The following is an 18099-nucleotide window of genomic DNA, read 5'->3' as shown; positions in this document are numbered from 1 at the left end:
GAAACCATTAAACCGCATTTTAGCTTAGCTGAATGGTTGTGTGAACTGCTGTCTGTCTTATATTTGTTCCATTAGTAAACAAAAATGTTTTGTAGAAGTTCTGTGGATTCAGTGAGCAAAATTCAAAAGCGGAGCTTCTAAAATCAAGTTTGTTGATTTTATTCTTTAGGCAGGACACTAGGTGGTGCTACCATACAAAAAACGCTTGGGAATGGCAGGTTTTTTAAAAAGATATGCCAGCTTTTTAAGATAGATAACTTGAATGTATATGTGTGTTGATAAGGGCAAATCTTCTCTTTCTTTGCTCTAAAATACCTCTCAAATTGCTTCTCTACCTCACATAACTTTCAACATATAATGTCTTAAACATTTTGTCATAAATGTTTTCGTTCAGATAAAGCATTTTAAAATACAAACTCAAACTGTGCAAACTCAAATATATAGATTTTTATAAAGTAAAATTTTCAAAAGTCTAAGTTTTAAAATAAAAATTTCAACAAATTTTGGTTCTGATAATGATTTGGACTAGCAAATAATAACTATTTAAAATTCTTCAGTTCTTTAAAATTCTTCAAATCCTTTCTATGGTATATAACAGGTTATTTAAGTGAATTCGGTTTTTAAGATACTCACTTGTTACATAAAAGTATATTAATCGTTCATCACGACCTACTTTGTTGGATGCTACACACTTATACATGACAGAAACATTGGCTTCCTGGATGATTAAGTTGCTGATAGTCTGGGGGAAAAAGAAGAATATGAACAAATACAGACTTTTTCAAAGATTTTTTTAAAATCTTGCCTTTAATATTGTTTTTATTTTTTATTTTATTGATTGTTATATTTATATGCCACTCATCTCACTGTTGTGACTCTGGCAACTTACAGCATGATAAAAAGAAAGCAAAGAAAACAAAACAATTTAAATTAAGAAAGATAAATTAAGACTAAAAAACCAAGAGGATGGGCAACATGGGGTGACGATCTTTGTATTTCATCAGCCACCCTCAGCCTAGTGCACCCCTATTGAGGCCCCAGGTTAACTAATGGAACCAGGGCTAAAGTTCTTCCTGAAGACCAGGAGTTTATAAAGAACTCAAAGAGAAAAACATACCTAATACTCCTTCCTTCTCCTATTTTCTTCACAATAACAACTCTGAGAAGTGACTTGGGCTGAAAGAGAGTGACTGGCCCAAGTCACCCAGCTGGCTATCTTGACTTAAGGCAAGGTTAGAACGCATCACTTTTTAGCCTGATCCCTTAACTAACCACTAGATCAAATTGTATTGTAACTCCAAGTTTTTAACTTGGAAAGGTATAGGACGTTTACTCGTCCCTACATGTTTTTAACCTTGCTGTTCAGTTCGGGTCGTATGTGACCCGAAGCCAAGTTTGAGTCCCTGTAAAAAATTTTCCCTGCATATCTGAAACTTGAAATTTCATGACTTTTCATCATTTCAGGGGTTCTCTCTATGATAATTTTTTTGGGGTGGGTGGGGGGTTTCTTTCTTGCTGAAAAACAAAAAGTCACACTAGTTGTGTTCCTGGATCACCCTGACCCGGACCGAAAACTATTCATTTGAAAAGCTTATGTTTGGTCAATTTGAATACTTTTTTCACTTGGAAAGTAGTCCGAACATTTCTGCACACAATGATATGAAAATTGAAATGAAAAAAGTAATTGTTATTGGTTTATTTTGCTGATAGAATGCGTGCCCCCCCATTTTTGTGAAATATTTTTCAATTTATGGATAGTTTTGCTTGCAAAATGTGTTCAATTTTACTAAATTTGGTGTGGGATTGGTAGTTTGAACATTTCTGAATATAAGAAAAATATAAATGAACTGAAAGAAATGTTTCTTATTGGTTGTTTACAATCATAAATAAGCTCCCCCCCCTTGGCTGCTTGCAAACATTTTCACTTTATATTTACGCAAGCTTCAAATCTGAAATATTTTAAATATCTTATGCATTCATTTACTCAATTTAACATTGCTGATCATCAAAACAATATTTTTGGGGTGGTGGCTAATTCTTTTCTGGGCAAAAAAACCCCATCACTTCGAGTCTGTTTCTGTTTGTATATGACCGGACCAAAAAGAATTTTTTTAGGTACTTGAATTTGATCTTTTTGAAAACTTTTTCAACTGGAAAACTAGTTTGAACATTTATGAACATAATGATATGAAAATTGAACTGCAAAAATTGAGGCTTATATTTTTATTTTTATCAAAAAGCCCCTCCCCCCATGTTTTCTGATTTTCTTTCCAATTTATACTTTTTTTAGGCTACAAATCTCTAAGGAATATTCCCCCAAAAGTTTTGATATACTAAATTGAACAATCCTGAACATAAGAAAAATAGAAATGAACTGAAAAAAATGATTATTATTGGTTTATTTTTGCCACAAAAGGGCCACCACCCCCGGCCTTATAAACCTAAAAAAAATTCCACAAACACGGGGGGGGGGGGGGAAGAGGCACATTTATGTGCAAAATAAACCAATAAGGATTAATTTTTTCAGTTCAATTTTCATTCCATTGTGTGCAGAAATGTTCAAACTTGTTTCCAGGTGAAAAAAGCTTTCAAAAAGACCAAATATAAGTACCTAAAATGATCAATTTGCAGTCCGGGTCAAATAGACCCGGGAACATAAGATTAGGGAGTTTTCTTGAACTGAACAGCAGGGGATTGCTATCCCAATAGCTCTTCTTTCCTGTGGAAATTGCACAATAAAATCATTTAATGTCTATGCCACGGTGCTGTTTCTTTTATCTCTGCATTGTTTCACTGATTGCTTATTGGTACCCTATGACAATAATTAAGTATTGTATATTTTCTTTTATGTACACAAAATATGTACATTTTCTTTTATGTACACCTATGCATCAAAGACAAATTCCTTGTGTGTCCAACCACATTTGGCCAATAAAGAATTCTATTCTATTCTATTCTATTCTGTACTGCTCTGTTCTATTCTATTTGTGCTCAGTATGAATATTCTCCAACAATCTGCTGCTACTGAAATGCTGTTGCACTGAGATACCCTATTCAATGAAACAGCAAAATCCACTCATGAGCATTTTCCTATTTATGGGGGACTAGCATGGAAAAAGATTTAAGAGGGAGAGACATCAGAAAAATCTGTCTTTTCTTCTTAAGGAAAGATTACAGATCAAACACCTTCATCACAGCAGGAGAAAGAACAGATGAAAAACATGTGATGTCTGCTCTTCTGCAATATATAGAGTGGTGGGCAGATTCAATATGTACTATTCAATAGGCAGAAAGCTAATTTAAATTACGTATAAATGTAATGGTCCAGGACATAGCAACAAACAGTAAGTTCTGACATAGATGGTTTGGAGTAAAAGTTATAAAATGACGAAATCCATCACATATAAGGAAAACATCTATAAAATATTTCACAGATGGCATCTTCCACCAGTAAGGATTGCAAAAATGTATGCTAATGCCTCACCAGAATGTTGGAAATGTAGATATAACCCAGGAACATACCACCATATGTGGTGGGCCTGCCCCAAAGAAAAATAGTACTGGCAAAGGATAAGGAAATTTCTAACTCTGTCAGCATCCCATAAGTAAAGTCACTGGGGAATCTGGGAATACAGCAACATAGTGGTTAATGCCTGGAATAACTATCTGACTCAAACTCCCCAAACTCTCAAAACTTTAACATAAAACTGTCTACTGTGGACCTCATTCCATTCCTAAGAGGTCTGTAAGGGGGCGTGCATAAGCACATCAACATGCCTACCATCTCTGTCCCACTGTACTCATTTCTTATGCATATACTTTACCCGTTTATATATTTATATCTTATGTTCATAGTTATAATTGTTTTTTCATACATGCTTGACAAATAAAATAAAATTCAATCAATCAATCAATCATGGGTCAACTTGCTATAACTAAAAAACAACTGCAAACTAATTTTAACCAAATTGTTAAAAACTCTTCCTTTCTATTTTGTATAAAAAAGAAAAAAAAACACAACTAAACAAGTCCTACCAAATTAAGAACTCCAAAGCAACTTCCTTCTCAAAACCTAACACCAATGTTGGAAAACAATTTAGATCATCAAGCTATTGTTAGAGGTTTGATGTAAACTTTCAATATTTTTAAAATAGTGCTATGTCTCCAAAATCCTGATGTCTTGCTAAACTGCAATTGTATAGTTTGAAATTTCAAGATATTTTCAAATCTGTGTGCATGTGCATGTTCTGTTGGTATAGGATGGAAATGTAGATTATATAATACGCCAGATAATCGCTTGGGACACATAAAAATTGAGAAAAGAAATGTAGCAAATGACTAATTGAAATATTATTTCCAAATCCACTTCTTTTATTCTTCAGATAACCTTTGGAAAACTTGGCATAAATCAATTTGAGTTTTACTTGGCATAATTCAAACCGAAGCAGAACAAGAACATGGTTCTTTCCTTCCTATCATCATTTCTCACCTTTTTGTGAGGAATTCCTGACTGCAGTACTTGAACAGGAAGTAATCATGAAGGGACATATGAAAACAGGAAGTGACTTGAGGAAACTGGAAGCCATTTGTTTGTTCTTTTGCCTGCATCACTATCATGGGTACAGTTTGGTAGCTGACACTGGCACTTAGAATAGGAAACTAGTCACAGAAAGGCATGCATGATCATGGCAATTTATTATATTTACCAGCATAGTGGAAAGAAACAACTTTTAAATGCTGGTTATATTTTTTTGAAGGTAATAGATTACGATTTTTTTTAAAAAAAAAACTTCCATAAAAGAAACTATGGATGACATCCATTGGTGAGCCACTTTAATGTCTCATTTCCAATAAAACCATTTGTTCAAAAATATACTGGGCATGATGATGGCAGGCTAACAAATTAAAATCAATTGTAAGGCTGATGTACAATAATCTTATGTGTATGTATGACATATAGAACAGTGGAGAATAACAGATAGGGTGAAAAGTTTTTCACTCCTTACGAATTCCTCCCCTCCCCAGTGAAGGAGAAACAGCAAATAATTTGCTTTGACACATAAGGCTGGACCGCAATGAATTGGGACCCAAAAACATGAATGGGTGGAAGCTTTTTCCAATCGATTTAAGAAGCTGAATGGCTCTTTTGATAATTGCTCTTATGCAGTGCTCTTTTCAAACAATTCCAATATATTTACTGCTGCAAGAAAATGCTTAGTTGCATATTACTATCCAAGCAACTTACTAACTTTCTTTCTTTCTTTCTTTCTTTCTTTCTTTCTTTCTTCCTCTCTCTCTCTCTCTCTCATGTATTGGATAGTAGTACTTTGTATAAACATAAGTAAAAAGTAACAATAAAAGAGGACAATAGGAAAGTAGGATAGGGACGGTAGGCACAATGGTGCGCCTATGTATGCCTCTTCGAAATGGGGAAAGGTCAACTGTAGACAATCTAAGGTTAAAGTTTTGGGGGTTTGGGGAAGAAATCACAGAGTCAGTAGTGCATTCCAGGCATTGATCACTCTATTGCTGAAGTCGTATTTTCTGCAGTCAAGTTAGGAGCGGTTTACATTTAGTTTGAATCTATTATGTGCTCATGTATTGCTGGGGTTGAAGGTGAAGTAGTCATTAACAGGAAGGGCATTTTGGTATATGATTTTATGAACTACATTTAGATCAGACCAGAGGCAACGTAGTTGTAAGTTGTATATGTTTTGTAAGCTCTGGTTAGCAGTATAATATTGCCAGAGAAGAAGCTGTGTAAATTTAGATTAACAACTCTTAGTGTTTTTTTGGCAATGTTGTTACAGTGGGCTCTAGCACTTGCTCATAGACAGTTGTATTAACTAGATCAATGCAGACATTTCATGGTTCCATTCATAGAATTGTTTTTCAATAATCAGTCTGATTTGGGAGTGGGAATGAAATTCAATATATACCCTGTATTCCATTGTGAAATAAATAAATAATGTACCCAGAGAATTTGGATAGATGCGGCAATTCTAAATAATACAGTCTGCAGTATTTTGATGTACATGCAGATTTTATATACATATCATAGATTTGCTGGTGTTGTATTTGCCAAAGAATTCTAGTGTATTATAGCAGGCAGGACACGGGTCAATGAATATATGTGCTGCAAACAGAAAGTTCCCTTTTAAAATCCTTAACATTTCCTTTGCCAAAAAGGAGAACTGTTGCCCAGTTAGTAATAGAGAACTTGCTCTGGTCCTTATGGTTCTCTTCATAGCCTTTAATACTATTGACATGATAACTTTCTCAATTAGTTATGGAGCTGGACACTGTTTTCCATTCTTCCTCAGTGGTTCTAGTTGGTAGTGACTTGTCAACCTTTCAAGATAGATCAAGCTAGGAAACCACAGTTCTGGATACTAATACTGTACTATTCTTATTATAAGTCACTGGGGAATACTAGAAGTTTTATATTTTATATTCTTACAAAGTAATAAAATTTTGATATAAAAAAATAAAAATAATATTTTGAAAGCAGCATTTTAAGCGACCTGGATTTGGGAGCAAGAAAAACCTGTCCTTAATGCCTTTTATAAAATTAATTCACAGAGGTGTATAAAGAGTAATAGAAAACGGGCAACTAAAGAATTTAGCTAAGGAGTAGGTACTATTTTTCTGGCTCAACTGAGAAGAGATAAGCAGAACTTGTCTGTAACATAAGCCAGTGCCAATTTCAACAACCGTGGTTCTAGATCAGAGGTCCCCAACCGCCGGTCCGCGGACCGGGACCGGGCCGTTGGGGTTTTTCAGCCGGTCCGCGGCGCCGCTGACAGCTAGCTTTGGCTGCCGGGGGGGCGGGGAGGATTAAATCCTCCCCCCCTCCAGGAGCAGCAAAAGCCTAAGCGGCGGGGTGCATTTCGGCAATGCTTTCCCTCCGCGGTGGGGGGTGCAGGGCAGGCGCAGGCAGCCCCAGGAGACGCCACCGCTATCCGGGCGCGGCGAAAGCGAGTCGGTCGAAAGGCTGCCCGGGTCGCGCCTGCGGTCGTCCTCGCGCTCCCATCGCGCAACAAGTGCGGGCTTGTTGTGGCTGCCGCGCGCCGCTTTGCCTCCCTCTGCTGCGAGCCTTCGGGGCTCCGGGGCGGCGCGGCTGGCGGGAGGGCAGCTTCCAGCGGGACGTTGATGGGTCTTGGAAAGCTTTCTCGTGGCGGTGGCTCTGGCGCGGCTGCAGAGCGTTGGTGGGAGCGGGAACTCCGTCGGATCGCCCGAACTCCAAAGCCTCAGCGAGGTTTGGCTGCCGGGGGGGCGGGGAGGATTAAATCCTCCCCCCCTCCAGGAGCAGCAAAAGCCTAAGCGGCGGGGTGCGCCCTTTGCATTTTGGCATTGGCGCTCTCTCCTCCAGGAGCAGCAAAAGCCTCAGCGACTGATCGCGTCGTTTGCCTTTCTGCTCCATCGCTGAGGCTTTTGCTGCTTGTGGAGGGGAGAGCGCCAATGCCGAAATGCAAAGGGCGCACCCTGCCGCTTAGGCTTTTGCTGCTCGTGGAGGGGGGGTTGGCGGTGCCGATACCAAATGCTTTCCCTCCGCGGTGGGGGGTGCAGGGCAGGCGCAGGCAGCCCCAGGAGACAAAGAGTGAATGAGAGAAAGGAAAGAGAGAGAAAGGGAGGGAGAGAAAGGAGTGAGAGATAGAAAGGATAGAGAGTAAGAGGGAATGAGAGAAAGGAAAGAGAGAGAAAGGGAGAGAGAGAAGGAAAGAGTGAGAGATAGAAAGGATAGAAAGAGGGAATGAGAGAAAGGAAAGAGAGAGAAAGGGAGGGAGAGAAGGAAAGAGTGAGAGATAGAAAGGATAGAAAGAGGGAATGAGAGAAAGGAAAGAGAGAAAGGGAGGGAGAGAAGGAAAGAGTGAGAGATAGAAAGGATAGAAAGAGGGAATGAGAGAAAGGAAAGAGAGAGAAAGGGAGAGAGAGAAGGAAAGAGTGAGAGATAGAAAGGATAGAGAGTAAGAGGGAATGAGAGAAAGGAAAGAGAGAGAAAGGGAGGGAGAGAAGGAAAGAGTGAGAGATAGAAAGGATAGAAAGAGGGAATGAGAGAAAGGAAAGAGAGAGAAAGGGAGGGAGAGAAGGAAAGAGTGAGAGATAGAAAGGATAGAAAGAGGGAATGAGAGAAAGAGGAAATGAAGGAAATGAACCCCACCCCCATATGACCAAAGCGCCCCCCCCCCCACCGGGCCATGGAAAACTGGTCTAGCTTAATGCCGGTCCCTGGTGCAAAAAAGGTTGGGGACCTCTGTTCTAGATAATACCAATACTAGATAATTAAACAGCAATACGGATTTTAAAGGGATTAAAAGACAAAGTCATCCTCCATCTGAGTTTAACTCCTGTTGACACAACCACATCATTTCATAATTAATTTACAATGTGGATGATTTTTTTGGGGTGTGTGTGTGTGGATATTATTTCAACACTAGCTCTTTTTAAAGAACAGAAATTCCTAGCTTATCTTTAAATGAAGCATTCAAATGAGGAAGTTTATTGTGATTCCAAAGTATGTAATGGTGCTTTGGTTTTTGTGTGGGCAACTCTCTGTACCCATTGGCTGCTCTCATGGCTCCTGCAGATGTATAGACCCAGAGGATACACTTCGGAATAGAGTCATTGCCCCTTACTTCAAATGCATGCTTTTCTCAGACCATGGGACAGGAGTCTTAAGCTTAGGAATAGGTGTAGCTTCTTTAAGAAGCACCTGACAAATACAGAGAAGGCATTGACACCTAATCTGAGACTCCTTTGCCTACTCTGGATAAAATATTTTCAAAAGTATTAAGGATAACAATAATAACAATTTATTAAATTAATATGCAACCTGACTCCCAATAATTCTCGGCAATATACAAAGAAAACCATTTGAAAAATATAATAATAGACAAAAAAAGATGAAGAGAGGATGCCAAGAATGACAAAAAAGAAGGGGGAAAAACCAGACAGAAATAAAAAAGAATCAAACTCAGTCAATCCAAAGAGGGCTTCATCACTGTCACAAAAGGCCTGAGCAAACAGCTAAATCTTCATAGGCTTTTAAAACAATAGCATGAAAGGAATCTTCTGAACTCTCAGGGGACACTCATGTTTTGCTAACAGAGAAAACTTGCTTTTTCTGTGGAGACCTGATAAATGGCATTATTTAACTGAAGGAACTGGGAATGCATCAGCCCTCCCAGATCAAATTGTCCAGGTAGGTACTATGAGGAACAGGCAGTCCCTCAGTAATCTATGCCGTGTAAGGCTTCTTAGTAATGATCATCACCTTGAATTGAACAAGGAAACAAATTGACAACCAGGGTAGGTCATGAAGCAAAGGTGTTACATGGACACATTGAACTGTACCCATCACTGCCTGTGCCATCATATTCTGGACCAATTGAACTTCCTAGATGGTTTTCAATGGCAAGCCTATGTGAAATGTGCTGCAATAATCAAGCCATGAGGTGACCACGGTATGAGTGATCTTCTCAAGGATCCCACAGTCTAGGAAAGGCCCAGTTAGTGCACCAGATGAAACTACTACTTGTTACTACTTGCTAATTGAGGAGCTGTTAGTTAGAGAAAACCCCATTCATTCTTAAATGGGGAATTGAGACTCTCTGTTCTCTCTGAAGCTCAGAGATGGAATGTCCCCAGGTCTGGGTAGCCCATCTACCCAGATGATAATCCAGCACAACCATTTGGTGTTCACTGGATTGAGATGGATATGGTTCTTTCCATCCAAATCAGCAAGGGTTTTAGGAACTAATTTTTCTCAATGTTGAAATATATAATTGGATCAGCCTTACATCAGTATATGTATATTTCCTTTTTCTTTCGTTTACATTATTTCATATTTATCTTTTATTTCTTTGTAAATGTTTAAATTCATGGCACCGGACCAGAATATCTCCGGGACTGCCTTCTGCTGCACGAATCCCAGCGACTAGTTAGGTCCCACAGAGTTGGCCTTCTCCGAGTCCCGTCAACTAAACAATGTTGTTTGGTGGGACCCAGGAGAAGAGCCTTCTCTGTGGTGGCCCCAACCCTTTGGAACCAACTCCCCCCAGATATCAGAGTTGCCCCCACCCTTCTTGCCTTTCGTAAGCTCCTTAAAACCCACCTCTGTCGTCAGGCATGGGGGAATTGAGACTTTCCCTCCCCCTAGGCTTATAAAATTTATGCATGGTATGTCAGTATGTATGATTGGTTTCTAAATTGGGGTTTTAAATTAACTTAAATATTAGATTTGTTTACATTGTATTATTATTGCTGTTAGCCGCCCCGAGTCTGCGGAGAGGGGCGGCATACAAATCTGATTAATAAATAAATAAATAAATAAATAAATAAATAAATAAATAAATTAATTAATTAATTAATTAATTAATTAAAATTACATACCTACTATAATACTATCTCAGTATAATTTAATTTCTGTCAGCTGGAGGGATAGTAAGTAATCTGTGTATCAGCATATTTGACATATACTGTACATGCAAAATATTCTAGTACTTTTTCATGTTTTAATTTCAGTAAACACTGTTTATAAGACAGCTAAAGTGTTAATTATGTATATGCTACTAACTGTATGGCATGCATTGTTTATTTTAAATACTAAGCAGGTAAAAACCTTCAACCAGCCATAGTAAAGTAACATCTCAATAATACTAAAGGGCTGTAGTATGAAAGCATCCTTGTGGAAATCCTTTTTGAGAAAGATAGGTAGGTTGATTCTCAAGACTTCAAGAACATGCGGGATAGGTCAAACATGGGTAGGTGTAATTGCACTTTGATCTGATCAAATCCAAATCTTGAACACATTCTTTTTTTTATGAGTGCATTCATTCAGTACACTATGCAACCAATTTCATCATAAGATTTTTCAGTAATTTCATGATATAATTTTTGCAATTAATTGAGGCATGTTCAGTCAAAAGACTAAATAATTTTAGTTTTTCAAAACAAACTTGCTCAATTCATTTATTCTTTCTCAATTCTTCTCCTTCAACTTTGCTTTGTATATCACATTAGTCTGATAAACTGATAATATGGGAAAGCCAATAATAAGTTTGAACTTATGTTAAAAAAAAACCAGACTATACTCCATTTCATAAGTTTGAAGTGTTTCTCTTTTACCTTTTTTCCAATGGAGAAAGAAAACAGGGAAATGGCCTCACCTTGTTCCTTCCTTCCACAAACTCTGTCCAGGTGTCAATGCTTTCAATGGGGTTCACAGCATCCATCTGTGACACATCCTTCCAGTCCTTACACTCAGGCATCCGGTCCCTCTGATGGCGTTGTACAGCCCTTGGTCTGCTTCAGTTTACAGTTTATGTAGTACCCACAAAAGAAAAAGAAATGGAAAAAATAAGAGACCCTAACAAGGAAACAATGCTTTACAGGGAAAGCAGATAAATTTAGCAAGATGGAACATGATAAAATTGTGTTTGCATGTACCTAAAAGGGGTGTGATATTTTTCCCCCTCTGTAATGAAGCAGAATGTTGGGAACATCCACTAAAATTAATTGGTAGGAAGAAAGGAAGAATACAAATAGTCTGGAGGACAGAAGGAAAAGGGGGGACATGATCGAAACATTTAAATATCTTAAAGGGTTAAATAAGGTTCAGGAGGGAAGTGTTTTTAATAGGAAAGTGAACAGAAGAACAAGGGGACACAATCTGAAGTTAGTTGGGGGAAAGATCAAAAGCAACGTGAGAAAATATTATTTCACTGACAGAGTAGTAGATCCGTGGAACAAACTTCCAGCAGACGTGGTTGGTAAATCCACAGTAACTGAATTTAAACATGCCTGGGATAAATATATATCCATTGTAAGATAAAATACAGGAAATAGTATAAGGGCAGACTAGATGGACCATGAGGTCTTTTTCTGCCGTCAGTCTTCTATGTTTCTATGTTTGGAAATCATTTGTTATAAAATTTCTCCATATTTATTAAGGTGGCTGTTAAGTCAGGCAGCTGTAATAGGAGAATGACAAGTTTAGGGATGATAGGACTGGCAGCTGTGAAGGATTTACAGAATTTTGATATCCAGAGATGAGCAGACACCAGTTCTGGGAAAGTGCAAAAGAAGAAAACATATAAAGGAAAAAGATAACTATTGTTTGTGGGCAGAGTCCTTGGATAATTTAAACTTGCCAAGAACATAATGATTGTATGTGTTCGGTAGCGATGATGAGCCGAAAACAACTTTTTTGTACTTCAGTACATAGCAAGAATGAGAACCTGTTTTTAAAAACAGGAACTCATTATGAACTGGGATAAGCAGAAAAGTTGTGGCCTTGGAAGACAGTGTTCATAAATCACTAGCCCCTCTTCCTTTTGACAGGGCCACAAAGACTTCTGATGGGACTGGAAATGCCATGATTTCCTTAACCAGTCATACTTCATAGTTATGACATCAGTATTTTTATAGATGCTCCACTTCCTTCTGGGTCAGTAGTACTTGCTATCACAGTCTTTACAACTGTAGAGGCTACTTTCTGTCTCAGTAATAATAAATGTTTGCTGCCCATTGTCCTAACTGAAGGAAGAAGGGGACAGTTTGAATCCTGTGCATTAACCATCTTGAGATAGAGAGCCTATCCTTGTCTTTGTTTCCAAAAACCTTCAAAAATGAATTTTGCTGAGTTAGGGTCTAGCATGTGTCAAACAATGCTTCTATGTAAAACAAAAACAACCAGGGAAAAACCTGAATAAAGCTAAAATATAAGAGAGTCATAAAGAACAGGACAAGCACTATAATATCAAGGCTAGAAGGTAATCATTACAAAGTTGCATTATCCATATATTTGCTTCTGCTAAACTGGCCAGAAAAAAGGTGGTTAACTGTTTGTGAGTGACATAGGGGAAGATTTGGTAGGGAAGGTTTGCCTATTTGCCGATGACTCTAAAGTGTGCAATAGAGTTGATATTCCTGGAGGGGTCTGTAATATGGTAAATGATTTAGCTTTACAAGATAAATGGTCAAAGCAATGGAAACTGCAGTTTAATGTTTCCAAATGTAAAATAATGCACTTGGGGAAAAGGAATCCTCAATCTGAGTATCGCATTGGCAGTTCTGTGTTAGCAAAAACTTCAGAAAAGAAGGATTTAGGGGCAGTGATTTCTGACAGTCTCAAAATGGATGAGCAGTGTGGTTGGGCGGTAGGAAAAGCAAGTAGGATGTTTGGCTGCATAGTTAGAGGTATAACAAGCAGGAAGAGAGAGATTGTGATCCCCTTATATAGAGCGCTGGTGAGACCACATTTGGAGTACTGTGTTCAGTTCTGGAGACCTCACCTACAAAAAGATATTGACAAAATTGAACGGGTCCAAAGATGGGCTACAAGAATGGTGGAAGGTCTTAAGCAGGGGTCCCCAAACTTTTTACACAGGGGGCCAGTTTACTGTCCCTCAGACTGTTGGAGGGCCGGACTATAAAAAAGCCCCTATGAACAAATCCCTATGCACACTGCACATATCTTATTTAAAGTAAAAAAACAAAATGGGAACAAAAACAATATTTAAAATAAGAAGTAATTAAGTAATAAAGTAATTTATACATTTTTATTAACAAGTAAATTTAAACTTAAATCAAGAAACTCCCTCCATTTCTCCTTCCTTCCTTCCCTCCCTCCTTCTTCTCTACTTCTCTCTTCCCTCTCTTTTCTTCCTTCTCTCTCGTTTCATTTTCCTCGCCCTCATTTTCTCATTTTTCTCTTTCTCTTTTTCTCTCTCTCTCACTCTTTCCATCTATCCCCCTTTCTGTCTTCCTCTCTCTCTCCCTCTTTCTCTCTGTCCCTCTCTCTTTCTCTCTTCTCTTTCTCTGTCTCTTTCACTCACTCTTTCTCTCTCCCTCTTTGTATCTCTCCCTCTTCCGCCCTCTTTCTCTTGCTTTCTTTCTCATTCTATTTCTATCTCTCCCTCTCTCCCTCCCTCTCCCTCTTTCTTTCTCTCTCACTCTATTTCTATCTCTCCCTCTTTCTCTCTCCCTCTCTATCTCTCCCTCTTTCTTTCTCACTATATTTCTATCCTTTCTCTCTCAATCTCTATCTCTCCCTCTTTCTCTCTCTCTCTTGCTTTCTCTTTCTCACACACCACGCTGGCAACAGAGAGAGAAAGAGAGAGCGGAGGGCAGCTTGCCAGTCCACGGCCCCCTGAATGAGCAGTTCTGCATGGCCCCAGCACTGCACTTCGCCGTCGCCTCCGCCCCCGTCCGGCTCTCCAGCTAACCCCCTGAATTCACCCGAACGGAGGCGGCGGCGGTTTCAAAGGACCAACATACGGTCCTTCATGGTGCTGCGTTGCTAAAGCCTCCAAACTCCGCTGCTGTCCTTGGGCATTGTTACTTCTAAGCTGCGCTGAGAGAGAGAGAGAGAATGGAGAGCACCGGACTTCACCGTCACCTCCGCCCCCACCCAGCTCTCTAGCTAAGAGGCAGCAATCACGTCCACCCCTTCGCCCTCCACGGTGCCCAGCCCCACACCGCCTCCGCCTCCGGGTAGCGCGTCCGAGCTCTTCCTGCAGGAACGGGTGGTGGGGTGGAAGTGGTTGGACTTATCTACACGCGCGCCTGCTGATTGGGAAGGGGGGGGGAAATCTGCGCCTCCAAAGAGGGGGGGGGGAGAAAGAAAAAAAGAGTTCCAACTTGGCGGAAGGCGGAGGGAAGAACCGAGCGTGCTGCAGCAAGTTTGCTTGGCTTTCTGGGGCTTTTTTTTTTTTCTCCCCCTTCCACCACCCCTGTCTGAATGTCATTTGCCGCTTAGGAGTGACCCTCTCTCGGGCTTGTTGTGGATGTGGCGTGGATGAGGGGGAAAGCCTGACTGCCCTGAAAAGCACATTTGGAAAGTCTCTGTGGAGAGCCAGAATCCCAACGAAGCTTCTTTTTTCTTCAGTAGTCGGTAAGGAGGCGAAGAAGAGGTTGAACTGGTTTTGCTAATTCGCGCTTACGGCTTTCCCCCCTCATCCACGCCGCATCCACAACAAGCCCGAGAGAGGGTCACTCCTAAGCGGCAAATGACATTCAGACAGGGGTGGTGGAAGGGGAGAAAAAAAAGCCCCAGAAAGCCAAGCAAACTTGCTGCAGCATGCTCGGTTCTCCCCTCCGCCTTCCGCCAAGTTGGAACTCTTTTTTTCTTTCTTCCCCCCCCCTCTTTGGAGGCGCAGATTTTTTCCCCCCTCTTCCCAATCAGCAGGCGCGCGTGTAGATAAGTCCAACCACTTCCACCCCACCACCCGTTCCTGCAGGAAGAGCTCGGGTGCGCTACCCGGAGGAGGAGATGGTGGTGGCCTGGGGCCGGGCGCTGGGCGCCATGGAGGGCAAAGGGGTGGACTCTTTGCTGGAGAGCCGGACGGGGGCAGAGGCGATGGCGAAGTCCGGTGCTGGGGCCATGCGGGGCCGCTCATCCAGGGGGCCGTGGACCGGCAAGCCGCCCACCACGCTCTCTCTCTTTCTCTCTCAGCGCAGCTGAGGTAACAGTGCCCGGGGACAACAGCGGAGCTCGGAGGCTGCAGCAACGCAGCGCCGAGAAGGACCAGGTCCCTTGAAGCCGCCGCTGCCTCCATTCGGGCAAATTCAGGGGGGTTCCTGAATCTCCCGTCCATTCACCGCGGAGGATGAGGTGAGGAGGAGACGGTGCAGAGGCAAGGGGCGGGGAGGAAAGCGGGCCTGCAAGGGGCCAATTGCAGGCCCGCTTTCCTCCCCACCCCTTGCCTCTGCACTGTCTCCTCCTCACCTCATCCTCTGCGGTGAATGGACGGGAGATTCGAGAGCTTATTATATCTATCGATAAAATCTCGTGTGCTCCCTGCGGGCCGGATAAATCGCCTCAGCGGGCCGCATCCGGCCCGCGGGCCGTAGTTTGGGGACCGCTGGTCTTAAGCATAAAACGTATCAGGAAAGACTTAATGAACTGAATCTGTATAGTCTGGAGGACAGAAGGAAAAGGAGGGACATGATCTAAATATTTAAATATTATTTTACTGAAAGAGTAGTAGATCCTTGGAACAAACTTCCAGCAGACGTGGTTGGTAAATCCACAGTAACTGAATTTAAACATGCCTGGGATAAACATATATCCATCCTAAGATAAAATACAGGAAATAGTATAAGGGCAGACTAGATGGACCATGAGGTCTTTTTCTGCCGTCAGTCTTCTATGTTTCTATGTTTCTAACTTCTCTGCTTCTCAGCATACACAAAGTTGGCTATGAGAAGTCATAAGATTTCAGGAGCTTCTCTTAGCAACTGCCTGACTTTCTTGATGTATTTGATTAATTCAGTGTCAGTGCTTAGTAACTACCCAATAAATCTCTAGGATGAACTGTCCCCAAGCTGGCCTTTCAGGCTTCCCAATGTTTCTTCATCACCACTGCAATCAACACCAACTACTTGCTGCTACTCATCATCTTCTTTTTCTTCTCACTTCTTCTAGCAGTATAGACTTCTCAAATAGTCTGACATTTGGTTTCTGATACCATACAGAATTCACATTCTGTGCTAAGCCATACGTTGCTGGTTTGGGGATCATCAAATTATGAGATTTCAGCCATTTATTTGCTTAATAAATCATAATTGGGCAAACTATTTGAATACAGTGTATGTTTATACCAAACAGTATTCTCTTAGCAAAAAAATATTTTTTTTAAAAAAAAATCCAAAGCTTTTCTTCCATGTAGCAATCTATGGAGCTGTTGAGTTCCTAATATTATTCTATCTTTTAGAAATTACTTATTTTCACTCCTCTTCTTTACTTTATAAAATTATTTTGCTTTCTTATAACTATTTCTGCTTTTCTGTATCCAAAATCAATTTTGGGTTGAGATTTTACATTCCACTTTGACAAACAGCAACTGAATTTCCTCTTACAAAAGCAGTGAAGACTTTCCATATGTATTTCTAGATCTCTTTTTACTTGTACACTTATATATTATCCAGCCCTTAATATTGCAATTAATCATTGTGGTATCTAAAACTTGCATACGAATGGAATCTTCTATAAGAGTCCAGATGAATCAGCATAACTGATTCTGATTCCAGCTTCCCACCATGGCCAACGAGAAGACCCAAGAAGACCAACCACAGAACACAAGGAAATAAGTACTCTCTTGCTGTGATTTCCCAGCAACTGCTATTAGTTTTGTTATGCAATAGATTAAATTACAATTCTGTGTGGTCCATTTAAGAGTTCCTCAGGATTATTTGTAATATCTGAATTATTGTGCTTTGCCAATTTGACTGAGAAACAAATAGGCTTGATGAAGCAAGAACAAGAACATTTATCTTTAAAATGTCTTAAAGTCTCTGGAGAAAAACTCTTGATTTATACAAATTCCCTTGATTTACTATGGCTTGAAAATCAAATACGTACTGTATGAAACTTTTTTTACTTACACTGTTTATTAAGCTTACTCATTTACTCATATAAAAGGTATTTTGTTATAACCAGTATATATATGCTTATCAGCTTATATGTTTATCAGAATAGTGGTTTTCCTTTAAGTTAACAAATAGAAAATTTATTTCCAGCATTAATAAATGTGTACAAACATACTATAAAGTCTCTGCTAGACTTTATCATCGGGTATCATCAAATCACAAGGGAGATTACTCTAAATATCACCTTCCATTTACTCATATAAAAGGTTTATTTTTTAATATTAATGGAATCTTATAAGATACATGCATTACAAATGGCATGAATAGATTAAGATTCATGTATTATTTTGATGAGTAACAAAGCTACTAAAATACACTTCTGAAATCTTTCCCATTAATTTTCCAAATCTGCTTTTAAATTGAGCACAAAAACAGAACCATTACTTTCTATTTAGTCATCTTTAGCCAGCAGCACAAATTTTCTATAGATGAACTTTTTAAAAGAAAATCCTATAGATCTGCTATTTTTCCTTTGTTCTATTGCTTTATACAAACAACCAAAAGACTATTTATGTTTTCTCTAAACAGAAAATAACAGGGTCTTGAATTATTTTGGAGAAGAAAAGGTGCAATGCATTCATGGGGTGCTCGCTTAGTTGCCAGCTGGCAACTCTGTAAACCTGCCACACCAACTTGGCAAAATACCCATTTGGTTTAAGAGCCTGC

At 39.8% G+C, this 18099-nt stretch overlaps 1 protein-coding gene across 1 annotated transcript in view; it reads right to left on the bottom strand.

Moving 5' to 3' along the window:
- The window catches only part of FLT4 (fms related receptor tyrosine kinase 4), a 147021-nt gene that overhangs the window by 48787 nt on the left and 80135 nt on the right, over window positions 1-18099 (bottom strand). The window contains 2 exon segments of the mRNA XM_070739087.1: window positions 634-742; window positions 11169-11307. Coding sequence (XP_070595188.1) covers window positions 634-742; window positions 11169-11307 — 248 coding nt within the window.

Source organism: Erythrolamprus reginae, chromosome 2, assembly GCF_031021105.1.
Source record: "Erythrolamprus reginae isolate rEryReg1 chromosome 2, rEryReg1.hap1, whole genome shotgun sequence".
Taxonomy (NCBI): domain Eukaryota; kingdom Metazoa; phylum Chordata; class Lepidosauria; order Squamata; family Dipsadidae; genus Erythrolamprus; species Erythrolamprus reginae.
Note: the sequence above shows the minus strand (reverse complement) of the source record. Positions and strands in the feature narration are given on the sequence as shown.